The sequence below is a fragment of the Equus przewalskii genome, chromosome 2 (genome assembly GCF_037783145.1).
Source record: "Equus przewalskii isolate Varuska chromosome 2, EquPr2, whole genome shotgun sequence".
In the NCBI taxonomy this organism is placed as follows: domain Eukaryota; kingdom Metazoa; phylum Chordata; class Mammalia; order Perissodactyla; family Equidae; genus Equus; species Equus przewalskii.
Genome location: NC_091832.1, coordinates 24,814,090 through 24,840,816, shown reverse-complemented (window position 1 = coordinate 24,840,816; position 26,727 = coordinate 24,814,090). Strand labels below are relative to the sequence as shown.

The 26,727-nt window shown below is 57.5% G+C and overlaps 1 protein-coding gene across 4 annotated transcripts in view; it reads right to left on the bottom strand.

Moving 5' to 3' along the window:
* Positions 1-24,055, bottom strand: part of COL16A1 (collagen type XVI alpha 1 chain) — a 50,857-nt gene extending 26,802 nt beyond the window's left edge. Inside the window, exons 1-42 of one of the 4 annotated variants that reach the window (XM_070595956.1) lie at positions 23,593-24,055; positions 21,896-22,002; positions 19,865-19,939; positions 19,640-19,757; positions 18,700-18,823; positions 18,125-18,391; positions 17,437-17,517; positions 17,142-17,267; positions 16,307-16,360; positions 15,982-16,008; positions 15,401-15,436; positions 14,322-14,348; positions 13,138-13,200; positions 12,874-12,915; positions 12,704-12,748; positions 12,571-12,606; positions 12,138-12,200; positions 11,738-11,782; positions 11,555-11,650; positions 11,338-11,376; positions 10,680-10,724; positions 10,484-10,519; positions 9,870-9,980; positions 9,426-9,461; positions 9,163-9,198; positions 8,975-9,085; positions 8,561-8,605; positions 6,683-6,718; positions 6,494-6,538; positions 6,070-6,201; positions 5,288-5,323; positions 4,974-5,081; positions 4,537-4,659; positions 4,377-4,430; positions 4,121-4,162; positions 3,756-3,791; positions 3,625-3,678; positions 3,388-3,456; positions 1,261-1,314; positions 1,143-1,169; positions 307-363; positions 71-118 (exon numbers count right to left, since the gene is read on the bottom strand). In XM_070595956.1, the coding sequence (XP_070452057.1) occupies positions 71-118; positions 307-363; positions 1,143-1,169; positions 1,261-1,314; positions 3,388-3,456; positions 3,625-3,678; positions 3,756-3,791; positions 4,121-4,162; positions 4,377-4,430; positions 4,537-4,659; positions 4,974-5,081; positions 5,288-5,323; positions 6,070-6,201; positions 6,494-6,538; positions 6,683-6,718; positions 8,561-8,605; positions 8,975-9,085; positions 9,163-9,198; positions 9,426-9,461; positions 9,870-9,980; positions 10,484-10,519; positions 10,680-10,724; positions 11,338-11,376; positions 11,555-11,650; positions 11,738-11,782; positions 12,138-12,200; positions 12,571-12,606; positions 12,704-12,748; positions 12,874-12,915; positions 13,138-13,200; positions 14,322-14,348; positions 15,401-15,436; positions 15,982-16,008; positions 16,307-16,360; positions 17,142-17,267; positions 17,437-17,517; positions 18,125-18,391; positions 18,700-18,823; positions 19,640-19,757; positions 19,865-19,939; positions 21,896-21,968 (2,778 nt within the window). In that variant the 5' untranslated portion in view covers positions 21,969-22,002; positions 23,593-24,055. The remainder of the gene's footprint in view (positions 1-70; positions 119-306; positions 364-1,142; positions 1,170-1,260; positions 1,315-3,387; positions 3,457-3,624; positions 3,679-3,755; positions 3,792-4,120; positions 4,163-4,376; positions 4,431-4,536; positions 4,660-4,973; positions 5,082-5,287; positions 5,324-6,069; positions 6,202-6,493; positions 6,539-6,682; positions 6,719-8,560; positions 8,606-8,974; positions 9,086-9,162; positions 9,199-9,425; positions 9,462-9,869; positions 9,981-10,483; positions 10,520-10,679; positions 10,725-11,337; positions 11,377-11,554; positions 11,651-11,737; positions 11,783-12,137; positions 12,201-12,570; positions 12,607-12,703; positions 12,749-12,873; positions 12,916-13,137; positions 13,201-14,321; positions 14,349-15,400; positions 15,437-15,981; positions 16,009-16,306; positions 16,361-17,141; positions 17,268-17,436; positions 17,518-18,124; positions 18,392-18,699; positions 18,824-19,639; positions 19,758-19,864; positions 19,940-21,895; positions 22,003-23,592) is intronic. The other 3 variants (XM_070595965.1, XM_070595975.1, XM_070595983.1) reach the window with 3 other exon arrangements.
* Between the last annotated feature and the right edge of the window lie 2,672 nt (positions 24,056-26,727).

Genomic DNA, 26,727 nt, shown 5'->3' with positions numbered 1-26,727 from the left:
CAGCATAAGGCTGGGCAAGCCGTGGGGTGCTGGCAAACAAGAGGAGTGACAGAGGAGACAAGCGACACACCTGCGGGCCCGGCTGCCAGGAGCTGCCCATCCAAAGTCCCGGAGCACCCTGGGTGGGAGTGGGGGTCGCAAAAGAAGGGGAGAGGTTATAGGCAACGTCCACACCAAGCGCAGGGCTGCGTGGGGAGGCAGCTGGCTGGGGCGCAAAGCCCCGCGGGGCCCTAGCACGCTGGGCTGAGGCAGGAAGCCTGGCCTCTCCCCCAGGCTGGGGGGAGGGCTCTCGGCACCACCACTTACCGGCATGCCAGAGAAGACCAGGTCTCTGGAGGGGCAGGAGCACTCCCCCGCCTCGCCCTGAAAAGACAAGAGTCTTTGTCAGAGGGGGCCAAGGATGGAGAACCTTCTGGAAACTGCTATCTGGGAGGCAACGTGGGCTCTAGAGATGGAGAGGCCAGGGTTTAAATTCGGGATCTGCCTCTCGTGATTGTACCTCTGGGCCATCTGTTTACCCTCTCCGAACCTCAGTCTCCTCATCTGTAAAATGGGGATAATAATGCTGAATGCATAGACTGTCATGAGGATGGGCTGGATTAACGTACATAGAGTTTCTGCTACACGGCAAGTGCTTGGCAAACAACGGCTCGTGAAATTACCGAGGTTTTAGTTCCACCATCGCCTGCTGCTGGACAGGTAGTCTCACATCCACTACAGTCACAGCTCACCCCGGCTGCAGCCCCACTCTCCTTGGGCCAGCCTGGCTTCCATGCCCTTCTCTTATGGTCCCATACATCTCTGCCCTCTCACCACTAGTCCTTCCCAGCTCAATTCCTGTCCCTGTCTGCTGACTCAGGGCCCATTAGAAAATGCAGCTGCCCCCTACGGAGGCCTTGTCGCTCTCTGGGTCTCCTGGGATCCTAGCTGAGCCCTGAGCCTGCAACCAGGTGAAGTGGGAATGCGTGGGGCCCCGGCTCCCCGGATCCAGGAGCTGGTGGGTGGCAAGAAGCCCGGGATGACTTCTCAGCTCCCATCCTCCAGTCCAGAGTGACTACCACGTGCACAGATTACCCTGGGTGGTAGGGCTGTAGGGGCTGCTAATTTCCCTACAGTATCGGTCACAGGTCTTTGGGACTTACCTTCTCTCCCTGGGATCCCTTTTCACCCTGCAGGGAAGAAACACAGGGAGCTGAGTAGACAGGGCTGTGGAGGCAGGGACAGATGTGGCTTCCTGCTTCCCTGAGACACTGTACTCACTGGCATCCCTCTGGCTCCTGGAAGGCCAGTCTGTCCTCGCTGCCCCTCAGCGCCCTGAAAGGAGAGAACCTGGGCTCAGTAATCGAGGCTGGATGGCAGCCAGCCAGCTGGCCCGCCTGCAGGGGAGGACGACAGGACAAACAGAAGCAGCGCCAGGCTCTCCTGGTGCCCGCGTCCCAGAGACCATGTTCTAGAGGAGGAAACTAGGCACAGGAGACCAGGAGAGGAGGAGGGGGATAAAGACTGGCGCTTCCTGAGCTCCTCCCGGGTGTCAGACACCATGCAACGCACCCGTCAGAGAGCACAGAACCAAGTCCCCACTGCCCGCCGTGCAGGACAGTATTGCTCTGTTCTACAGGTGAGGAAACTGAGGCTTAAAGAAATTTTGTAACAGATCCGACGGCACAATTGCACCCAGGTCTGTGCGGCTCTCCTCTCGCCCTTTTGTGTGTGACACGCGTTCTCTCTCACAAGTTACCTCAGTTGACTTCGTGAGGAGAGAGGAAATTCAGCCCCTATTTACCAACAAGGAATTGGAGACTCCGAGAGGCTGTCACTTGCCTAAGGTCACACAACTTGTGAGTGTGGGGCTTGGGCTGGGAAGCCTCCTGGATGGGACTCAGCTTGAGGGGAGAAGGTTTAGAGAGGTTAGCCCGGCCACACAAGGGCTTTCCAACAGACGCCTTCCTGTGGGACGTGCCACCTTTGCCCACGGGACTCGACGCTTCCCCAAGGAGCAGGCCCACGTTCACCTCCACCTCTGATTTACCCTGGGGTTCCCTGGGACAGGCAGGGACCCTGACTGACCAGCTCCGCTGGGCAATACAAACTGGTGGCGTGGACCTGGGCAAGTCCATGGCCCCTCTGGGCTCGGTGCACCCTCAGGAGGAAGCCATCCATGATTCCCAAACTAGAACTGGAATTTCTCTAGGGAGCCATCAGGATAGAAAAGATGTGGTTCCCTGGGCTATTTCCACATTACCAAAAGCCCAAGAAAAATTACACATTTGCCCACAACCTGGCACAGCACAGGCTGGCTGAAAGGCAGCCTTTCTTTGATTTAGGCTAGAACTATATCATCTTGTAAAATTCTAGTGGGCTCATGTGGAGTAGGAGCTGATTATTATACAGATCTTTGATGAATGAAAATGAGGAAATGTATTTATTATGACTTAATCTATGCAATTTGTTCAACAGACACATCTTTTAAAACATGGGAATCACGGGTTAGACAGTAATAAAGGGAGGTCTTTGAGAGCAATAAGATTGAAAATATCCAGGCCGGCCCCGTGGCCAAGTGGTTAAAGTTTCACGCACTCCACTTCAGCGGCCTGGGGTTCACGGGTTCGGATCCCAGGTACAGACCTATTCCACTCATCAGCCACAGTGTGGAGGCATCTCACATTCAAAGTAGAAGAAGACTGGCACAGATGTTAGCTCAGGGCTAATCTTCCTCAAGCAAAAAAAGAAAAAAGATGGGAAGTATTGCTGGTCTAGATAGATCTGAGCTGTCCGGTATAGCAGGCAATAGCCACGCGTGGTGATGTAAACCAAAATTAAGTGAAATTTAAAATTTAGTTCCTCTGTCACACGAGCTACATTTCGAGTGCTCAATAGCCACGTGTGGCTAGTGGCTACCCCCTCAGGCGATACAGAATACAACATTTCCATCATCCTGGATAGTTCTGTGGGGCAGCACAGTTTAGATGAGCCCTAATGGCTCCGAGGTTTGAAGCAGTCGGGGGGCGTTAACCAGTGGGCTTTGAGGCAGACAGACCTGGGTTCAAGTTCTGGCTCTACCTCCTCACTCTCTGCCTTTCGATTTCCTTGTCTATGAAAAGGAGGCAATAAAGGCTGTGCTCTGAGGATTAAGGGAATCGCTGTTTAGAGCTGAGCACAGAGGCTCAGCGCAGTCACTGCTCAAAAGATGGTAGTGATCAGTATTGTCATGATTCAGTGCTCCCCCCAAACAGTGCAGTCTTCTCAAGGCTGGACCAGCCTGAGGCCTCTCTCCTCCCATCCCTCCTGCTGCTGGGATGGGCAGGGTCAGCCCTGTGATCTCTTCCCAGCAGCAACGTCCTTGGTCGCAGCAATGCTTCCACCATGGAGCACAGAGAAGACCCTTACCGGAGGCCCAGAGACACTGGCACCAGGAGGTCCCACAGGTCCAATGGCTCCCTTCACCCCTGGAAATCCCTGTGGAAGAGAGGATACAAAGGTTCTGGGGCAATCCAGCAGGTGGGATGCATCAGACCAGGTCTTGGGCAGCTTCTGATGGCTACCACGCAGCTCCCATGTCCCCTGCACCTCCTGCCAGGGCACCACAGCACTGCAGACCTAGTGCCCAAGGAGGAAGGGGCTCACCTTGGCTCCCTTCTGTCCAGTGGGGCCAGGTGGTCCCCGAGGTCCTGGAAGCCCCTGCAGATGGAAGCACAGTTAGTTATCTCTGTCCTAGAGTGGCCCCTTCCCCTGCCAGCTTCCTCGAGCAGACGTACCTGAACGCCAGGCAAACCCTGGGCTCCAGGCTCCCCCTGCAAGTCAGAAAAGGCAGACTGGGCCACAACTGTCTAGGCCAACCTACCCCACTGGCAGACCTGCTCTGGGGTGGGGTATCTGCTAGCCCAAACTCAGGAGAGCTCCCCAAGGAGACATGAGGGTCAAAGAGGTGGGGATCAAAGATATGGTCCCCAACAGAAGCAACAGCAGGCCAGGGATGCTGCCCAATCCCTTATCCCAAAGCTGAGCCCTTGAGCATCTAGGGGCAGGCAGAGCTCTGTGGTTTGGGGGGCATATGGGAGTAAGTAGTCGGCTAATGGAAGTTTTAGGGGGCAAGTAGGCAAAGTTACGGCTGGAGACTCACCTCGGGCCCTTGGACTCCCATTCCTGGAGGCCCAGGCTCTCCCTGAAGAGGCAGAAGGACAATCCTTGGCTTGAGATTCCTACTCACTCTGCACCACTTCCCCAGCCCTTCCTCCTAAACCTCTGCCACCTCCGCCTTCTCCCCCCTCTATAGCTGATCCCCAGTCCCCACTCCAGGCTCACTGCCCCCATGTATCTCCCCACCCTCAACCTCACCCACACATACCTGCAGCCCAGGGCCCCCTACTCACACATACCTGTGTGCCCTTCAGTCCTGGGGGCCCTTGAACTCCTGGTAGACCAGGCTTGCCCTAAAAGACACAGGTGGCCCATGTGTCCCCCAGGGGAAAGGGGGCAGGAGGGAGCAAAGAGAAGCCCAGGTCGGGAAGGACTAGAGGACAGGCAGCCAGAACTCACCGGTTTACCAGGCCGGCCCACACCTTCAGGGCCCGGCTCTCCTTTGGGGCCAGGCTTCCCGGGCAGTCCCGCAATGTTGGTCAACGCCCCCTGCAGGCTGGGGCAGGCAGTGCAGCCATCGCCCTGGTCAGAGATGGGCACAGCCAGGAGCCCGTGAGCCAGGGCTGGCAAAGGCCAGGAGGAGGAATCGGAAAGGGGGTCTTTGTGCCCCTCTGAGAGCTCTGCCCCTCCACTGGCCCCACCTCAGCCTGGGAAATCAAAATAGGCCCCTGACCCTCCTAGCTCTTCTCCCTGCCTCGGAGAAGAGCTGAGGCACCTCCACCCAGCGTTTCTGACATCCTGTAAGGCTTGCAGCCTGACTCCGCAGTCCTCTCCCTCATTAGCTCTCAGCCTGATTTCTTTTTGCTCATGCAACAAACTGCCCCCACCGGACTGACCTTTTCGCCTTTTGGCCCTGTGGGGCCCCGAACCCCAGGCTCTCCTGACAGTCCCGGCTGACCCATGCTGCCCGGCGTTCCAGGATCTCCTGGATTCCCAGCATCACCCTAGAAGGAGTAGGGTTCAAGGAGGGCAGAGGTGACCCAGATAGGGACAACTTGCCCTCTTGGGACCTGCAAGCACTCATGGCCCTTCGCTGGGGCTGGAGACTGGACAGGGAGTGGAGAGTGGGTACAGAGGAATCAGGAAAAGGAGGTGGGGAGGGCATCTGAGAGGAGGTGGTGCCCACCCATGCCCACCGAGGTTCTCTCACCTTCTGCCCCTTCAATCCACGCTCTCCAGCCTTGCCCTGAGGAGAAAGCTTTTCCAGCACCCATTCATTCGTCCTAGATGCCCCTTAGTGTCTGGCACTGTCTTAGACCCAGGAATACAACAGTATACAAAACAGACCAGAATCTGCTCTCGTTCTAGTGAAGCAATATTGTATAGATTAAGAGAAGAGACTTGAGCCAGAGTCCTGCCTGGGTGACTGTGGGCAAGTTACTTATCTGTGCCTCAGTTTCCTCATCTGTCAAATGAGGATGACAAAAATAGCACAGGCTTCTACCCTCTAGGGTTCTCGTGAGAACAGATTAGCTAACAGAAGCGAAGTGTTGCATGGCACACAGTGCACGTTCTGTTCGTGTTCGCTATTATTGCTGAAGCAGTAATAATAATCATTACCACAGTGGGGACCGTCATTTCCTGGATGCCTAGCGTGTGCTGCTAAGGGCTGCACACACATCATTCCTGGGCTTTACAACACACCACGCACAGGAAACAGAGGCACAGAGAGCAAAAGGAACTTGCTCAAGTAAAAGGCAGAGCTGGATTTTGAACCCAGGTTCGTCTTGTGCCGGTCGTGCCCATTCTGCACACTCTGCCAGGCTGTGTCCCAGGACAAAGGCAAAGGCCTGTCAGGCCAGAGACAGAGACACTGACCCCTCCACACTCCCACCTACTCCCCACTGTCCAGGGAGCCAAGGCACCCAGGCAGGGTCCCTCCCGTCTCGTGAGCCCTGCCTGCATCCCGGCGCCAGAGGCCTCGGAACTTACCTGTTTTCCTGGTAGACCGAAGCCTGGAAGCCCAGGCTCTCCTTTCTCTCCAGGAGGGCCAGGCAAGGCCACCATGTGGCCGGCTCCATCCTGAGGCTCGGACAGGGCTGGGCACAGCTCACAAGGCTCCCCCTGTTGAGAAAGGACACAGGTTAGAGGGCCCCAGGCCAGGTTTGGAGTCTGGGGCTGGGGAATGTAGCCGGCCTGACACAGCTCTGGGCAAAGGATATCTCAGGAAGATCGTGAGAGGTCAGGTAAGAGATGAAGGTGGGGGCCAAGTCATCAGGGGTCTTGACTGCCTTGCTAAGGGGTCAGATGTTACCCTCAGGCAGTGGGGAACCTCAAGGGTTTGAAGTGGAGCGAAAGGAGGGTGTATTCAGGAAGTTCACCCCAGCTGCAGAGTGGAGAACGTCCCCAGACTCACCTTCTCTCCTTTGATGCCTGCTGGTCCCACCGGCCCTGGGGGCCCCTACATGATAAAAAGCCATGTGTGATGCCTGGCATCAGCCTGGGCCATGCCAGAGCACAATCCAAGCCTATCATCTCCCCAGCGCAGGCAGCACCTCCCACCTTGTCCTTCTCCGGGAGCTGTCGCCATCTGAAGCACACTTACCACACTGCCGGCTGGCCCTGCCTCCCCGAAATCACCCTGAGAGCAGAGCAGAGAAAATAGGGTCAAGAGGGGAGGCAGAGAAGAGCTAGGTCAATCCCAAACCCCAAGCTAGAAAAGTAGCCCCTTGGGACCTCTAGGCTACTCCCTCATTTCCTAGCTAGGGAAACTGAGGCCCAGAGAGGGAAAGGGATTTCCCCAAGGTCCCCACAGGAGTCTACGGCCAGCCTCTTTCCGCCCCCAGCCTCCCTTCACAGACTCCCAGCCCCACCCTCAGGCCTGACCCAGCACACAGAGATCATTAATTTGTTTATCCAGCAGCTATTCCTGGCTGTCCATATGCGCTATGTGCTGGGCGAGGTGCTGGTATGTAACAGTGAACAGCACAGACAAGCCCTGCGGAGCTTACGCACTTGTGGGGCCAACGGGAACTTTTTAAATAACAGTCACTGTAAATTATGATGAGTGTTATGAAGGAAATAAACAAGGTGATGAGACAAAGGAAGCAGGGGAGGTCATTTCAGAGACAGGGTGCTCAGAGAAGTATCAATGACAATGATCAGAAAGATGACTCTAAGGCCAGCAGTGAAGGAACGGGGGAGGGCAGAGAGGAAAACGTTCTAGACAGTGGGAGCCACAAGCACAAATCTAAGAGGTGGGAAGAATCTTGGCAGGATCCAGAATGGAAGGAGGGCGGTACAACCACAGTACAGGAAACGGAGAGAGAAGAACCAGATGAAACTGACAAGGCAGCAGGGCTGGTCATCCAGGGTCTTGTCAGGCAGAGCAGGACTTTGGCACAAAGACAAGTCATGGAAGGATTTTAAGCAGGGAGATAATGGTACCCTGAGTTCTCCTTACAAAGTCACGTTAGCCACTGGACGACAAATGGACTGCTGAAGAGGTGCAGCGGCTGCAGGCAGGCCAGACAGGGGCTGCCAACACCGTCCAGGTGAGAGATGATGGGGACCAAGACTAAGGTGAGTTGTGGAGGTGGAAAGAAGCAGCGGGAGTTGAAAGATGCTGTTGGCAGAACTGTCAGATGGAGGAGCTGATGAGGGAAAGGGAGGGATCAAGGATGACACTGGGTTTGGGGTCTGAGGAGCTGGGTAGATGCCCTTCACGGAGACAGAGAAGCCTGGAAGAGGGAGCAGGTGTGAGGCAGCGTGGCAAAGCTCCATTTGAGAAATGACAGGTGTGGTTTACCTGGCAGAGCTGGGTCTGAACACTAATTTCAGTGTTTTTCACACCTGAACGTCCATGTACCCACAGAACCCCTCATCTGAGTCGCACTACATTATAAGTTCAATGCTGTCATTTGTCTCCAATGCAATCATCAATACAAATGTGAACAAGGGCACTGAAATCGAGTGACCCAGCCAAGTACTGATTACACACTCTGGAGCTAGACTTCCTGGGCTCAAATCCCAGTTCAGCACCAAAACACCTGTGTGACTTTGGGCAATTTACTTGGCCTTTTGGTGCCTCTGTTTCCTCATCCGTAAAAACGGGAATAATGGAGTACCTACCCCATAAGGCTTTGGGAGGATGAAACAAGTTAATATGTGTACTTGGAACAGTGCCTGGCACATGAGTGGTAAAGAGTGCTAAATATTATTATTTTATTATAAGGTTGTCTCGAATGTGCTTAATTGTTTTAGATTATCAATAAATTAAAAATATAAAACTAAAGGATTCTCTTGGAGAACATGAGGGCTCTCAGAAATAAATTCCTTGACTCCAGTCTGTAGAACACTGATGAATGTATTTCCTGTGGAGGTGCAGTTTGATCTCTTATCTATATTTGCTGCCCAGGGCCCCCCTTTCCCTGCCTCCCTGCCAAGAAGCCCCGGTGTGCCTGACACGTAACCCAGATCTCACCTTCTCTCCTTTTAGCCCTGTTGGCCCCGGAGCCCCAACTTTCCCCTGAAAAATAATCAAGTCACAGTCACAGCATCTCCCCATTCCCACCCTTCCAAAACCCCATGGGTCCCACTGTCTACCCAGAAAGAGAAAAGCAAGCTCGGGATTCCGAATCCCACAACCTGTGAGTGGCTGGACAGTTACTTCTGTTACACAGCTGGGCACTTGGAGGTTCTAAGAGGAAGTCCCAGGACAAGCAACCTGGGGCAGTGCAGGGTTGGAGGGAAGGACCAGGCTGCATGCCTGGGACATCTGCCTCAGGGCCTCCCTCCTGGTCTCTGCCTTGAGAGTCGGGCCTAAGGAGCCAGGGAGGCCACCAGTGTGGCAAGGATGGGCTGGACTGGACTGGGCTAGGAGGAAGCGGCCACTCACCGGAAGGCCTGGCAAACCGAAGCCAGGGGAGGCCACGTCTCCTTTGGCCCCTGTAGAGGGCTCAAGATGCTGGGCCCCTACAGCTAAGCTGCAGGACAGGCAGGACTCCCCCTGGGAAAGGAAGAGAAGGGATCAGAAAGGCTCCCAGTAGTCAGAGGGGGGCAGCCAGGGGACCGGGGCTCCCTCACCTTCTCTCCTTTGAGGCCTTGGATGCCAGGGTCTCCCTGCAGGGAGAAGAGGTTTATGGGCTGAGGCTAGGCATTTTGAGGTACCCCAAACTTCCTAGCCATATATGAGGACAGCAACGTCACACATCACAAAACCTTCCAATGCCCAGGGGTCCCAGGAGGTTCAAGGTCAGCATCCCAGTGCCAGGGCTTATCAATTCATGGAACATATGGAGGCAGTGAAGCCAGGCTACGCTGCCCCACAGGAAAGTTCGTATACATACCCGATCACCTTTTTGTCCAGCAGCTCCCAGGACCTCCTAAAAGAAAGGGTCTGTGAGGGAGAAGGGTGGGAAGTCCAGGCATGGACCCTAACCTAGCCCTGCCCACTCCTTTCCTCCACCCCCAACCAACACCCAGTCCCTGGAGGGCACAGCCTCGCTCACTATAAGGGTTGGCTCTACCCCAGCTTGCCCAAAAGGCATCTTAGCCTCTGTTCAAGAACCATGGGAGGTTGCCATGGAGACCTGGGGTGGCCTTCTAGCCCAGCCCTAAACTCTATGGTTCAGCAACCTGTTCCTACCCTCCCAAGGAGCTAAGAGCCTAGACCCTCTGCCCACAATCTCTCTACGGCTGTGAGAATTACACAGTCCCTCTGCCCAGTCGTCTCTATGATCAAGCCCCCAGTTTTTTTGTGCAGTTGGTTAATGGCCACCCTGGGCACTCACCCTGGCTGGTGCAGGATCACCCGGTTCCCCCTTGGGGCCTGGCTTTCCAGGGAGGCCCATGAAGTTCTGGAACCCTTCAGGCAGCGTTGGGCACACTTCACAGGGGTCACCCTAGCAGAAGGGAGAGACCATGAGTAGACAAGGTGGGGCTGAGACCCCGCAAAGGCAAGGACCTCTAGACATTGGGTGGGCCAGTGCCCTATCCCCAACATCAAAGTGGACAGTAGGAACCCTGGAGGGGCTGTCTGTTCAATGGACTCATTCATTCAAATTGAGATTCCTGGACATCGCAAAATGACCTCACAACAAGCCGTAAGAAATGATTGTGTCTCATCTACAGATGTGGAAACTCCAGCAAAGAGAGAAGCTAATCGATCTGCTGCCTTCATAAATCACATGGGTGGCCGAGGCGGAATTTGAACCCAGCTGTGTCACTGCCAAGCCAGGCTCTTTATTTAGTAATCACATATGTACATCCTAGGGACAAAGAAGGGGTGGGGGTCTCCTGAGGAAGGTCCAGCCGCCTGTGCCCAGGGCCCCTGATGCTCAGTATCACCTTCAAAGAGGGGCTCCCACCCCCAACCCAAGCTGGGGCAACCAGGCCTGGGCCTCACCTTCTCTCCCTTCAGCCCTGGCACCCCAGGCTTCCCCTGTTGGAGAAGAAGCGATGGTATTAGTTCAAGGCAGACAGAGTGGTGTGCCAAGAGAGGGCCCAAGGACCCAGCCCCCCTCCCTCCGGAGGCCTTGAGAGAGCAGACCTGGGCATGGTGGGTGGCAACCCCCCACCCCCACGAGATTGGGGTCACTCACAGGTTTCCCACCAGGACCTTCCTTTCCTGGTGCCCCGGAGCTGCCCTGCGGTCAGAAGAAGGGTTAAGGGGGAGGCTCCTGGCTGGGCCCTCAGCCCACCACCCCCTCCCCATCCAGTCCCCTCTCTGGATGGCAGGACAATCTCTGCCAAAGCTCCAATCTTCTCTTGGTCTGTCTGGTCAACAAATAGCCCCTTCTTGCAGCCTATCCTTCTCCACGCCTAAGCTGAGTGCTTCTGGTTGCAAAGGAAGGGAGGACATGAGGCCTCTGCATACACCTTCCCCAGTGTAGTGGGTTGGGAGGAATCTGGGTGACCCCAGAGGAGCCACAGCAGACAGACAGACATTGCCAGGGCTTTCCACTCATCAAGGCACAAGGCCCTAAAATGGGCTTGGGCCCTCCAGTTAAAGCGACTGTGGTTGTTACTAGACAGGCTTGCCCCTCCCCATTCTTGGAACCCAGGCCAAGGTTCCCATGTCAGCTAGCACTGGGATGGGACACTCCCCCCAAGGGGCCTGGCTGGGCCAAGGCCAGCCTCCTCAGGCCTAGCCTCTTCCCCACACAGGCCCGCTACCCCAGCTTCCCCCGCCCCCATTCTCCTCTCTCCTCCCACCCAGCAGAGGTATCCCCACGTGCCCACACTCCTGCCTGTGCTTACCTTGTCTCCCTTAGGGCCTGCAGGGCCACCTGGGTCCCCCTGAGGGCAGAAACCAGGTCAAGTGGAGGCTTCCCAGGGGCCCGCAGTACAGTGAGATGGACTTGAGCCCCTTCCCCCAACCAGGACCCCTGGGACGGAGCCTCATCTCCCCAATCCCTGGTCAGGCGGGGGAAGGCTCTCTGTGGAAAGGATGGCAGGAGGGGCAAGGAGTACTCACCGGGGTCCCAGGAAGTCCTCTCCCAGGGGGCCCAGGGAGGCCGGGGGGTCCAGGTTCCCCTGCCAGCCCCTCAGGCCCAACAAAGCCAGGGTCTCCCTGGCAAAGATATGAGGTGGGCGTGAGACAGCAGCCCCGCCTCAGCCCTATCACCCACTCTCCACCCCACAGACACTCACAACTCACCTTCTGCCCTTTGGGCCCCATGACGCAGATCTCCCCTGGCCGGCCCTGTCGGGTAGGGGGAGAGGGTAAGAAGGGCCCAGGCCTGGCACCTCCCTGGGGCAGCAGCCCACGCTGGGAGGGGTACATACACACCTGTCCACCCTCACTGCCCCTCTCGAAAGCTAGACCCCACCCAGTGCCCCAAGGTCATCAAATGTCAACCTCAGGGTGACAGAGGTCAGGGCTCTTCAGCTGGGAGCCAGGAGGCCTGGGTTCAAGTCCTTTCTATGCCTCCTGGCAAGGAGCCCCTGCACAGCCCCTCCCCTCTCGGGTGTCTGTTCTCCTGAGCAAGGGTAGCGGGTTCACCATCCCATGCTGAGGGATGTGGGGTTCTCGTGGGGAAGGGTCCCAAGCACCGTACATCTCGGCCTGGCTTCCCCGGCAAGCCCTTGATGCCTTCGTCTCCCTTCTCGCCTTTCTGGCCCTGAAGAAGGAAGAGGCAAAGTGACTGGGGTTGAGGGAAGGGGCTGAAAGAACCAGGGCAGCTCCATCTTGGGGAGGGACATTGCCTTCTCAACCCCTGGTCTCTGCCTCCCCTGAGATGGAAGGGGTTCGGTCTCCATGCGAGGGTAGACAACAGGAAGAACTTCCCAACCAGCTAGGCCACTCACTTTCACTGGCATTTCTTTCCAGGTCTAACGGGGATTTGGATAAGGCAGAAGAACTGGGAGGGTACTGCCAGCTCTGTGTCCAACAACGCCATCCTCTAGGAAGACTCTGGACCCCTCCCTCCTCAGGTCTGTGGGACCCACAGACCTCCCTGGCACCCACTCCTTGAAATCCAAGCCCATTACCTTCTGGCCTGTGGAGCCTGGGTGTCCTGAGGGTCCCTAAGATGAGGAGGGGACACAAAAGAAAAGGTGAGGACAGGAGAGGGAGGCCAGGTCAGGACCCCCCTCCCTGCCCTATCCCTGGTCCCACACTCACCAAGGCTCCTGCCTCCCCCTTCTCTCCCTTCGGGCCTTCTGCACACTGAGCAGGGAGACAGGTGTTGAGAGGGGCCCAGGGTCACCCCATGGGCTGCCGAGGGCACAGCCCCTTCCCCAGAGGCTGACCCCCATATGGGCCCTGAAGCAGGCCTCGCCTCCAGGTCTTACCTGAAGTGGGGCATCCGGGGAGATTCGGACACAGTCATTGCCCTGCAGGGAGGGACCGAGGGGTCAGAAGTGGGGCCCTGTTTTGAGGAGGATGGGCCCCTAGGAAACAGAGGTGTCCACACAGTAACCCCTAGAAAGACCCTGGCCCTCAGCCCCCAGGCTGCAGGTTTCCAGCTGAGATGATGGGGTGATGGCTCACATCCCAGCCCACCCCCAGGGTACAGCTGGGAAGGGTCCTGCAGTGGGCGTGGCTGGGGCACTTACCCGGGCTCCCTTCTCTCCCTTGGATCCTGATGGACCAGGCAGGCCCCGCTCACCTTTCCCTCCCTGTGGATGAGACCAAAACAAGGGCTGGGACCAGAGGGGCCACATGGGAGCCTCGAGGAAGCTCTCCTCACTCCGGTCTTCTCCACCCATGCACCACACATGGGTGTAAATGAGCACAGCGCTGCCCCAGCCGCCCCCCTGCCCCACTCCCCGACGCACGCACACAGCATATGGATTCCATACGCATTCCTCTACATGTCCCTCCCACCCTGAAAGGCTATATTTGGCAAATCTATAGTCTCACGCAGAGGGTGTCTCTTCCCCTACACCCCTACCCAAGCACGCTAGCTCACACACAGCACTCCCAGGGGCGCAGGGACACACGTGCATGGACACACACATGCGGAGAGACAGGAACCCACGACGGTGAGCGTCAGCTGCCTGAATTCAAATCCCACTTCCACCCCTTACTAGCGTGTGACCCAGGGCAACTCACACGCCCTCTCTGAGCCTCCGTTTCCCCATCAGTAAAATGGGATTCACATTAGCACCTACCTCAAGGGGTCATGGTGAGGAAGACATGTGATGTGCTCGGCACGGAGCCGGGCACGCAGTCAGCACTCACATGAAAGTGGCCCCAGGAATCACATTATATGCTCATGGGCACACACAAGCACACAATGTCACACTCGCACGTGTGCTGTCTGCCCTGACACTCACAAGCTCGGCCGTCCTGTCAGGTTCACAGGCATATGGGCTCACCCCCCACCACAGTGGGCCACACACATGCAAACACGTGTCCAAGAGACGCAGGGAGGCACACCCACACACGCTCATTCTGACATACCCAGTCACACACATGGGCACAGCTGGGTCCCAGATTTCCCTGAAGTAAAATGAGAGTACCCACCCCACAGACGTTTGAGAGGGTTCAGGAAGGTGACACACGTGCACACGGGGCCCAGGTCCTGATGTGCAGTAGGGCCTCAGGAAAGACCGTTCTGGACATTCTTGTATACCCACAACCCGCTACTGTCTCCAACACCTACCTAATCACCCCACAAACACACAGACAGGCTAAGTAGCCCTGATATAAACACACAGCCATGGGCTCACATGCTATGGGGTGGGCTGAGGCCACCAAAGAGGGCAGGAGTGTCCTGTTCTCCATCTGGACTCACCTTGGGTCCAGAGGGACCAATTGTGACCTGAGGGGACAGAGGAGAGAGCATTATACCTCAGGGAGGGAGAGGAAACCAGGGCCCAGAGAGAGCAAGCAATTTAGCCAGGGTCACACAGCATGGTGGCAAGACCATCAGCCTGAATTCCAGGCCCTGCTCTGCCTCCTAGGCCAACCAGCAGGCTGACTTCATATCCTAAGGCTGTTAAACTTGCAGAGGGGTCTAACCTACCCTCTCGAACCTACCTGGCTTTGGCTATCCCCTACCCCCACCCCCTACCCCCACCTGCCTCTTGCAAGAATAACATGGCTGCTCAGTTGCCATGGTAACCCCATGCACATCTGGGAACTATCAGCCTTAAGAGCTTGGTTGGGGGTCTGGACGGCAAGACGGGCAAGCAGCACAAGGGGTACTTCCTGATGTCCCCCAAGGTCAGAGGCTTGGGGCTGAGGGGAGCCGGGCTGTGTCCTTTGCGGACCAATAGGGCACGTCAACTCAGAATGTCAGGCCATGGGAAAGCGGTGACTCGCTGCCCACAGAAGAGGCACAGTTGGATACCAGCTGGGCTCACACTGAGCCTCTCTCCCTTGTCCTTCTGGACCACCAGAGGGAGGCTGGGCCAGGCCAGCTAGAGAGGGATAGGATGGGAGGCCCTGAGCCAACATGTGTTTTGGGGGCCAGCACTGGGCTGAGTCACCCTGATCCAGCCCTTCCCCTTCTCTAGGCCTCCTAGATGACATGGGAAGCCTTCAAACAGAGCAGGCCTGAGTCCCTGTGGGGTGCACAAAGCTGGGATCAGCGACCAAGGTCCCGATCCCGCTGGCCCCCACCCTGTCCCCATTCCACCCTGGATCCCAATACACTGCCCAGATCACAGGGTGTGCAGCTTCCTTCCACGCAGCCCTGGCTTGGCCAAGATGGGGGTGGGAGTCAAGCCCAGCTCCAGGGAGGAGCAGGGAGGGAGTGTGAAACTGCACAAAGACCCCCTTGTCCTCAACCAGGAAGCTGCCAAGCTGACCTCTAGCAACACCCCTCCCAGCACCCGCCTACCCGGCCCTGCACACCCTCTATTCACTCACATTGCTCTCCTGGGCACCAGGGACACAAGGTGGGCACTGAAAGGGAAGAACGGGCCGGGAGGTCAGTTCTGAGAGCCCGGGACCAGCCCTCTCCACCCCATTCCCCCCCATACACACACTAAGCACACAGAACATCACATGTGTCCTGGGGGGAGTCTGAGGGAGCATGAAGATAGGAATTCTATCAAACAAGACTTGCCCCTCAAGTCCCACCAACCCAGAGCCAAACCATTTCTCAGCCAAGGAAACTGAAGCCCAGAAAGGAACAGCAGTGGGCTCTGGGTCACACAGCATGTCAGGGCAGAGTAAGGCCCAGAATCCAGGATCCCGTGGCCAAGGTCTGGGCTCTCCCCATAATGCCCATGGCCATTTGCTGCCAACTCAGTAAGAGTGTCCTGAGCTAAACCTTTTCTCCCAAGGAGAGGTGGGGGAAGACAGGGCCCCCACCCAGGAATGCTGGGAGCTGTGTGTCATCCTGCACCCCCATGCCTAGGCTCCAGCACCCCAAAGCCTTGGTCAAAGGGTTCACGCTGGCACCTCCACAACCAAGCTCTCTTTGCCTGTCTAGATGGGAGGCTTACCTCATGGGCTTCTGTCTCCCGATGGGCCTGCGAAGAGGGAGGGCATGGGGACGGGCAGGGAACAGAGGGTGTGGAGCCCTGCTTCCGCACCCCTACCCAAGAACCACCAGGAGCGGGTGCCCCAGATAGTGCCAGGCAGTGTGTCTGTCTCACCCCAACTCATCCTTCCTTCTCAGAGCTGGCGCCTACATACGCTATGCTCTGTCCAGGAGTGGGGCAGGCGGGAAGAGCAAGGCAGTCAAGTCTCTTACTCAAGGGGTTTACAGAGGGCGTGGAGGGCAGACTGAGCGCACTGTGGACTCCTCCACCCACCCACCACCTCTACCTGGGTTCCCCTTTCTGCCTTCTGGCTGATTCTTCCTGTCAGATGGGTATCCACCTGTGCAGACAGAATAAAGGGGAACTCTTGAGGAAGGGGCAGTTCTAGAGCCCACACTGGGAGAGGGCATCAGGCAGGGGTTTGGACCCCAGGTACCTGGGAGTCTAACATCTGGCACCTCCCAGGGCATCAAGAGCCTGCTCAGGCCCCTGGCACCCCTCCTGGCGCCCTCCTCTTCCCCCCACCCACGTGATGTCGGAGAAAACAAGACCATGAATCAATGGGATCCTGTGTTTCTGCAGCCAAGGCTGGGCGTGACGCCCGGGTGGGCAGGGAGACTGCCCAGAAAGGGGGTGGGGCCAAGGGAGGAACTGGGCCTTCCTGCCACCTTATGGAACCTGAGAGCCAGCAGGGCAGCTGGCCATGGTGCTGGGTGTAGAACCAGACTGGCATTGGCCAGGGCTGGGCCCAGGAGAGTGAGCAAGCCCCGAGGCAGGCAGTGTGGCCTGGCCTCTGACCCCAGGCATCCCTGCCCTGGAGAAACTGCCTGTGGGTGCATGCCTGGTCCTGCCCTCACCAGAAGGGTCTGGGGCGGTATTAATGAGGGTCTGGGTTGTGGCAGAACTGGATGGGCACAACCCCTCATGCCAAAAGGCAGATGGGCACAGGGTCACCCATGGGCTGCCTGCCTCCCTGAGTCCTCTAGGAATGGCACACAAATAGGTGGGGCTTCCAGTGCCCCCGCCCACCCCGGGCACAGCTGACCCTGGTGGCAGACTGAGAGGGGTAGTCTGACACCTGCGCCTGCCCGTGTCTGTGTCTACCTGTCTTGCCCACCCACCTTGCTGCTTTGAGGCTCCTCCAGGCAGAAGCAGCGGGTGTAGACCTTGCCCTCTGTCTGTGGATTGATCTCGATGAGCTCATTGTTCTGGGTGTCCCTGCGGGCCTTGGAGGTCTCCTGGGGACACTGCCCGGTGTTGGGGAAGGGCTGGGGTCAGTAGGGAAGGCAGACCCCCTCCTCACCCACTCATCTTAGGATCTCTAGGCATCCCCTCCCTGACCCCCCATGTCCAGCACACTGTGTCCCTGGGCAGTGTCCCAAACCCTCCCAGCTGTGCAGGGGCTGGGTCACTCACCCCGCCCGGTACGATCTCGCAGCAGCCCTCCTCCAGCACGAGCTCTGGGTCACAGTAGATGTGCGCCTGCTGAAGGTCAAACTGCGGGGGACACGCAAGTCAGTTTCACTTGCTTTTATCAAATAGCTCCAGGTCCTGGCCCCTAACGAGGCACAGAGACAGCTCCGCCCCAGGATTTGCCCTCAGAAGGTTCCAGTCTGGCCTGGGAGACCATCAGGAATATAGCTGTCACCAAAGGCAAAACAAAACTGCAAGTGCAGGAAAGAGGGAGAGGAGGGAGAAAGAGGAACGGGGAGGAGGAGGTTCCATTCAAGCTGGGCCTTGAAGGACCAGTAGATATTCAGCAGAGAGGGCTGCAAGGAAAAGCATTCCAGGTGGAGGTAACAGCATAGGCAAAGGCATGGAGGTGTGAAAGGACCAGGTGAAATGGATGACGGGGATGGAATCGACCAGAGCAGAGCTGCCTGGACAGATGGAAAGGAAGACCACGCTACAGACATTTATAGGAATCAGATCACGAAGGGCCCTGACCGCCAGGGTAATATGTTTAGGCTCCATCATGGAGGGCAGTGGGGAACCACGAGAGGACTCTGAACAAGGGAAGGACCCAGTCAGATACAGATTCCGGGGAGCTCACTCAGGCTTCCAGAAGGTGGGAGCTGAGTCCAGAGCCCGAACTCACACTCACCAATACAGGTTTGCCCTGCTCAGAATCCAAGCCCAGAAAGACATGGCCCACGGGCTGCACGGGTCGCCGGAGCCCCAGGGGCTGGGAGGAGGCTGAGGTGCAGTCTATATGCACAGAGGCCACGCGTTCCGCCACACTCAGCACCAGCTTGTGCCAACGCAGGTCGAAGAGCTGGGGCACTGGGAAGACGCAGGACACAAAGTCGCCATCTTGGCCCCGGGCCCGGAGCTCCAGGCTCCGCTCTCGGCTATTGACTTCCAGGGAAATCTGTGTGGAATTGGGAAAGGAATGGGACAGAGAATCAGAGCCCCAGAGTCAAAGCGGGGTAAAGTTAAGGGCCCTCAAGTTCATTTTACAGGAGGGGAAACTGAGGCCCAGAAAGGGAAGAAAGCTGACTGGGGTCACAAACCAGTACATCCTGAAAGAATGGGATAGGTGCTGGTGGAGATGGGGTGGCCCCGAGGCTGGGCATGGGATGGAGCTGGGAGGCCCCAGACATCACAGGCTGGGGTAGTAGTTGGGCTGGATGGGTACTGCTCCATCACCAAGAGCAAGAGGGGTGGGGGGGGGCTCACCTGTGGGTACCCATCTCCATCGGTCACTTGAAATAAATACCACGTGCTCTGGTGAGTGTGTTTCTTCAGCAACAGCGTCAGCACCAGGGCAAACTCATCGGGGAGGCCCCGAGGGAATACTCGTCTGTGAATAGAGCAGGGAGGGCTCCTGGGGCTCAGGTGGGAGCCCACCAGCTGCCCACCCTGGGCCCTCAGGACTGTTGAACCTACACGAGACATGCAGGCCCCCACTTCCAAACCAACACACACATACATATCCATTCATTCTACAGACATCCACTGAGTGCCTACTCGGTGCCGGTGTGGGCCTGACTGCTGGGGATAACAAGGTGAAAACAGAGATGGGGAGCCCTCCCGGTGTGGGGAGATAAGACCATAAACAAGCCCCAGAATGACTATTTCCCCATTTCATTACAATTGTGGTAACTGTGCTTCCAAGGACTCCAGGATGCCCTGGGGAGGATAACCGGGCCTGGGTTAGGAGCAGAGATACTGAAACAAGATGAAGAGGGGTCAGCACAACCAGAGTAGCAGGAAAGAAGGAGGAACATGTGGGAGGTGAGGCTGGAGAGGTAAGCCGGGGCAAGACCACCCAGGACTTGCAGGAGTTTGGATTTCACACGCTGGCACGTGCATGCCTGCACACATGCAACTCTTGCCAGGTTCCCATCCCAATCCTGGGGTCCTCAATGGTGCCCATAGGATGCAGACCTGTTGCCACCCACTGCCAGCCAGATGGGAGGGACAGAGGTAGGGTCTGCCAGGCACCTCCTCTCTGCCCACTCTGCAAGCCCCAGAAGTGGAGACCAGGTTGACTCCCGGCAGGGGGCTGGGTAAAATGACCCACAGGGGCCCCTGGGCTTAGGCTCCCCTTCCAGAGTTGCTGGACGGTGTGGCCGAGGTCAGGATTGATTTCCAGCAGTCAGCCTGGGACCATTACCGTGTGGGCTGGGTGAGGGCGGTCGCCCCCAGTCGCAGGACGAGGGGCCCCTTGGGGTTGCGGATCTTCTTGATGGCAGATGTCTTCAGGAGGTTGAGTCGGTGGATGAGGTTGAAGCCTTCGGGGGAGACACCAGATGAAGAGCTCAGCTGGGCGGCTGAGGAGTGACACAGGCCACTCCAGAAAAACGGTGGAGGGGGACAGCAGGATGAGACTGGCACTCACCAGTCACGTTGGTCGATAAGTCGCTTCTGTATTCCAACTTGAGCCCTTCTTGCTGTGAAGGCGGGCACTGCCCACCTGGAAGAGAATTGGCAGTGGGGCATTCGGCGGGCTCAGGCTGAGGCAGCCAAGCTCTTGGGGGCCCTGGGAAGGAGCAACTTTATAGTCCCCACTCTGGACTTTCAGTCAGGCCCTGCCTTGGAGCTGCTGTCACCTTTTGCCTTCTGACCCTGGCTACCCTGGCAGCCAGGAGGACGCCTAGTCCACAGATGGGAAGACTGAGGCCAGAGACTGAGGCCTGGCCCAAGGCTACTAAGTGAGTTCACAGCAGAGCAGGACCAGAACTCCTAGAACCTAAGACCCCCAAGGCCCCAAGTCAGGGGCGAGGCCAGCAAGAGAGGAAATGAAAGAAACTCTGGCAGCCCTAGAGCTCAGATGGGGCGAGGAGCTATGTATAGACATACACCCAAGGAGGGCAGAGGAGCACTTTAGGGGTAAGGAAAGTCAGGTTCACACACTGGTGTCATATACAAGTGTGTGTGCGTGTCTGCACATGCATGAGTTGTGGATGCTCGTGCCACCAGGGACACCACGTGCAGCTGGTGCAAATGTTCTCAACAACAGGTAGGGTTCCACTTCCTGTGTGCAGACACGCAGGCCAGACACAAGTCTGAGCCAACACATTGACTTTTCACCTGGATAACCACTTGTGAAACAGTGAGAAGAAACTGGGGGTCTGAGGAGACCACAAGCTCAAGGGAACTACCAGGGCCTTGGAACTCTAGACAGGATATATTAAGGGGGTAAAGGCTCCTGGAGAAGAGAATAGCTTAATTCAGGTCTCTAAAACCGTGAAGGGACAGATGGGCAGCCATGGACCTGCCTCCTCCCTAGGGCTGACTGAGCAGAAGTGTTGAGAGAGGTGCTACACCAGGAGAGAGAGATAGAGCCTAGGATCCCAAAGGCCTTCCCACCAACGCAGATGGGGTGGCTGGGACAAGACAGTGAATACGGCTCCTAGAAGGAGGGCAGTGAACTCCCTGGCTGCCTGACCAGAACAAGGAATCCTGGATCCCTCGGCCCGGTGAACCGACTGGAGTCTCCCTCCCCCAGGTCTGGGCAGAAAGACTATCACTGTCTTGAGCATCGGCAGCAGCAATGGGTGACTCACCCCTTGGCAACGGGCCCAGATTCCTTACAGATGTTGAAATTCTCTGCCCCATCCCCCAGGGGACCCGGTGAGGGAGAGGAGAGCCAGGCACACGTGCACACATGCAGAAACACACACCCTGCAGCCAGTCACATGACCCCGGGTGCATACCCCTCTCACATCTGCACCTTAGTTTTTCTGCCTCCTCCAGCTGGATTTGGGTCCTAGGAGTTCTATTTCTGCTCAGCCAGGCGGCTGAGCCACCAAGCCCAGAGGGCACCCAGCAGGGCAGGGCAAGCTGCCCAGTCAACTTCCTCTGGCTTTGGGCCCTGGAAAGCTGCACCCTCTGTCCCATCCAGCGTCTGGGCCTCGAGGCGGGCCCTTTATCTGAGCTCCAGGGCCAGCCACGGAGGAGGAGGAGCACGTGGGCTGGAGGATGGATTCTCCACCATGGAAAGGACTGGAGGGGCCTGGGCTCTTTCAGGATGTGGCTTCCTTCTGCAGGGAGAGTTCACCCTCTGCTCCTCCTCACCCCACCGGCCCTACCAGCACTTTGTGCACAGGCTGGGTTTCCGGATTGGGGAGGGGGGTAGTTCTCTCACACACAGAGACACAGGAATATGGACAGATGCACAGAGTGACTCAGACACAAACACAGAGAGGCCCAGAGACACACAAACAGGCAGACAGAAACACACACACTCTAGCTCACCTCACACAGGCTGCATGTGCAAACACCCCAGGCCACCCTAAGCCCAGCTCCCAGGCTCTCCTATAAATGGACACCTGGCCCAGGAGCACAGTCACATATGTGCACAGGACCCCGGCACGACAGGGAGCCAGTCATAGGCCTATGGTACCCTGATCCTCCTGTGTCATCTCACCTGTATCTGTTCCACGGCTGCAGGTGGCCCAGAGACCAAGCAGCCACAGGCCAGGAGCCCAAGATGCCCACATCCTGGTCCAGAGAGATTAGCCACAGCTGCAGCACCTGAAAACCACAGAGACCAGGAAGGTGGATTCCTGCGCCCACACGGCACAAGCACACACGTGGGCAAGGAGCAGCCAGCCCTGGGGCCCAGGCGCTGGTACTGGGGAGGCAGGAGGTCTGGCCAGGCGTCAGTCCTTCTCAGAGGCCCAACCACAGGCCCTGAGCTAGGATTTGGGCCGGAGTGATATTCAAAATATTTAACCACCGGTATGGCACGGACACTGACCAGCCAGAGCAGAATGCTGGCTGGAGCACTGAAATAGGGTCCAGGCGGCATCCAGCTGTGCCAGGGAATAGTTGCTCCATTGAGGAGAGAGCTACAGTGCCCTAGAAGGCCAGGTCAACTGGGATAGTGAGGGGCCCGAGGGATAGGCTCAACAGGGGCTATTTACCAAGACACACAGAAGGATTTCAATATTTTATCAACCCGTGCACTGTATTGATATACATGGCCAGCTGCACCCAGCTCAGCCAGGTGGCCCTGCCAGGCACCCACAATGTCAGGGGCTGACGGCCGGGCTGAGTCTCCTGGCAGGCATCACAGCGTTGTTGTGTGTGGGCCAAGGAAGGTCCCCCCATGGGTACAGCGGGCGGGAAAGCAGGTCACCGAGGCTCAGGACCCTGTTGCCAACCTCCCCTGCTGATGGATGCTCGTCTTTTAGTTTTATTAAACCCTGATGGATGGGCCCAGATAAATCAATGCGGACTCAGAAGCGGCCAGCAGAGCCATACATCATCCGGCCTCCCTAGAGACAGGCAGCTCGCGCGCGCGCACACACAGAGTCATGCGTGTGTTGGGAGGACACACACAGACACACAGGCGCATATGCACACAGACGCATTCATGCCAGTGTGTGCATACAAACCTACCTGCACACAGGCATGCTCACAGAGACCCGTATTCACCGATATACCCAGACACACCAGCTTGCACATACACATGTGCACACAGCCAGCCTATGACTACCCCTCCAGTAGGCCTTCTTGTCGGGAAGTTCTTATGCAAGTCCAACCTCATTCCCTCCAGCTGTAATGGATTTCTATTTCCCCTCCCTCGGTCCTGGATAGGGAATGAGAGCAGGAAAGACCCCCGCCTCTCCATATATTTGGAGATAGGACCCCAATCCCCTTCTTCCTGGGGTAGAACTGTTCCCTCACCCTATTGGTCCCCCATTCTAGTGGGGCACACATCCTATCTCTCAGACATTATCCCGGCCTCGCCGTCCTGCCAGTCAGTGGAAGGGCTGCCAGCTGTGGGAGGCATGTGAATGCATGTGGAGGCGTGAACATCCATGAGCTCGTGTTCCCTTCCTGCTCCGGATCTCTGGCCTCCACTTCCCCGGCCCCAGCGAGGGGTGGTGGGGCCACAGGGACAGAAGGAGAGGAGCTGATCCCACCCCAATACAAAGGCACAGATTTGGGGGCGGGGAGAGTCAGAACTGAGCTGGAGTTTAGAGCTCATCCGGTTATAGACACAGAAACTGAGGTCCAGAGAGGGGATGCCACTTGCCCCAAGTCACACAGCAAGTCAGGGGCAGAAGGGGCCCTTCAGCCCAGAGCCCTGAGGCAGCCCACCTCACCCCCACTTACCGTGGCTGGGGAGCCCCCCACCTCCCTGAGTAATCCAGGCGGCCCAGGGCAACCAGACAGGAGAAGCAGGGCCTTGGTTCCTCAGGCCCTCCAGGGGCTTCTTGATTACTTCTGTCCGGCTGACTGTCCCCAGCTTCCCGGGTCCGAGCTCTTGGGGCTGAATGCCGCCGGCGCGCGCCTGCCGGGGACTGCCGGCCACTCCGGGTGGGGGAAGAGGGGGCGGTTCCAGGGGGCTGGGGACTTGCCAGGGCCGCTAATGGAACACAGCTGGACCCGCCCCGCCAGCAGGAGGAGGGAGGGCGGGCCGGGAGGGGGCTCCAGCGGCGGCGGCAGAGGCGGCAGAGGCGGCCGATGCACAGCCCCGCTCCTGGCCTGGCCTCGCTCCAGGGCCCGCCCCCTCCCGTTTCCCCCCAGGTGAGCGAGCGGGAGCCAGGCGGGACCCAGCGTGCCCGGAGCTGCCTGCAGGGGGCTCCAGCGGCAGGCGGGGGGTGGAGGGGGAGAGAGGAGGGGGGAGGGGAGGGGAGTCCGGCCCTTTAAGAGCCAAGCCTGGAGCACGAAGGGCCTCCCCTGTGCCACCCCCTTCCCCTTCCCTGGCTGGGCCTCCAGAAGGCTAGGGGGGCGGGCCGGGGAGACCCTCCTCCCCGGGTCCGTGGCACCCGTGACGTGGCTGCTGTCCAAGCCTCCTTGGTCCGCTTTTTCCAGTTTCTCAGCCTAACATTCCCAGTTAGTCTGTTCTTCTGTCTGAACTGGGGGGCAGGGCCCCCCACGGGGGCGCTAAGTTAACCCCTTCTGCCCTGGCCTCATTCCCAGAGAAACGAGTCCCCTTAGTCCTCCTCACTCCGTCAGGTTAGAAGGCTCAAATCCCAGTGTCTTTGTGGCCTCGAACTTACTGTTTAACTGTGACCATTTTCTCATCTGTAATATCGGATGGGACGTATAGACCTCACAGGGTTGTTGTGAGCAGAAAACGAGTTCAAGTCTGTGAAAGTGCTTACTACAAGTCTGGCACAAGGGAGGAGCTCAATAATAGTCACTGTTGTTACCTTTATTAGTGTGAACGCTGGTGGGAGGTCGTGTGAGGGGGTGAGGCTGGGATTCAGGCTTATATACCCGGGACGCAGAGGAGTCACTTTATATTCAGGATCCAAGGAAGCGATGCTGGATGAGAGACTGGACTTGGAGGAGAAAGGAGCAGATAAGGTGTCCAGCTCTGTCCAGAGGCAGGGAGGTGATCAAGGGGACCCTCCTACGGTGTCCCCCTTCAAGCAGCCAATTTCTGCACACCAAGGCTGAGGGCTCCAGAGAAGTGAGTTCAAGAGGTCACGAGTGGTAGGAATGGATGGGAGGGGCAGGGGAGCAACTAGAGCGCCCTGATTTGAGGGGGACTTCCTGTAGGAAAAACATGGTGGAGCCATCGCCCTATGGCCCCATCTAACCCCGAGGCGTGGGGCAGGGGAGCAGGCCTGAGATTTCCCGCCTTCAGAGCCAGAGGCGCTGAGTCAGTGGAAACCCCAACCATGGCCACGGAGGCGCCCCACTGTGGTCCCTGCGCGGAGCCGGTCCAGATGTGGCTACGACAGTGGCGGGACCTGGGAAGCGCTGAGCTCAGCAGGCGGGAAGTGGAAGGGTGGGGCTTTCTGGGCACTCTGGCCCAGGATGTGTGTAGGCACTGGCCCGGCCTGCCCATAGGCTGCTGCCCCAGTGGTGGGCACTTGGGAATGAATAGGCCAAATGAATAGGTCAGGCTTTGCTAAGAACTTCACGTAGGCTGACTTCTTTAATCCTCACAACAGGCCCAGGAGGGAGAATTCTATTCTTGTCCCCATCGTACAGACGGGGAAACCTGGAGCAGAGGAACAATACAATGTGCCCAAGAGCACGTGGTTAGTCGGTGGTAGAGCAGGGACCCACGCCCAGTTAGCCTGGGCTCACGGCACAAGGTCTTAACCACTGTGCCATCCTGGGTGACTCCTACCTTACCCCATTCGTACCCCAGACTCTCCCAAGCAGGAGGGGATGGCTGGACCCAGAGCAGCCAGAGCTGGAGGGACCTGAGAAGGGGGCGTCCAGATACCTTCCCACAACACCCACAAGAACCTTCTCACAAGAATAGCCAAGCCTGGGGTGCCCCCTGGGTCCGGATCCACTGTCATAGACACAGCCAAGAGACGTACCTATGCCCCTTCCTCCCTCTGACACATATGTGCACACATCCAGAAGCATACAGTCAGATATGCTCTCTCACGACACATGTGTAGACTCCACATGTGTGTGCAGGCACTTATATTTACACAGACACATGGACACACATGATACTCCTCCATGTAAACAAACACGGAGACACGTGTGTGAGTACAGGTGAACCCACAGAAATACATCCCTGGACATATTCAAACACAGGTGCATAATTCTCAGAATGCATATACTTGGATATGCACACATGGACACACGCACGCACACACAGACATGTGCGTGCACAAACACACAGAAACACACACATGTGCCCACAGGAATACTTACTCATACATGCAAGCAGAGAAACCGACAGACCTACAGCACATACACGTGTACACACAGACACAGGTGGCCCCACAGACTCAGCTCCCACAGAAAACCCCACTCAGATAGGCAAACATTGACACACATACACGCATGCAGCAATGCTGACACATTTACATGCGTTCAGCCCTAGAAAGCTCTGCATGCCAGCAAGCAGGGAACCCCGTGGGGCTGGGCTCAGTGCCCTCACCCCAGATGGCATCGCCACGAGGTAATCAACGCTGCTAATCGCCACCAGCTGCCCTGGAGCCTGCCTGCCGCTGCTGGATGGGGCTACCAAGGCCTACTGGGCCCCGGGTAGTATGCCCAGATGTCGGCAATTCCCGAGGCCACACCCATCCCACCGTCCCAGCTGGCCATTGGGGAATCCCCATCTGGCAGGAGCAGCCCCTGGGGCTGGGGGAAAGTGAAGAGCCAAGACAGGGCTTGATCCCAGGACAGACCCAGGAGTCCCCATGCAACCAAGCAGAGGTGTCTGAAACTCTCATGCACATGTGCCCACCTGGGCATGTGTGCACACGGCATATCACACATGGCCGAAAGAGACCTCTTGACTATTCCCCACAGGTCTGCTTC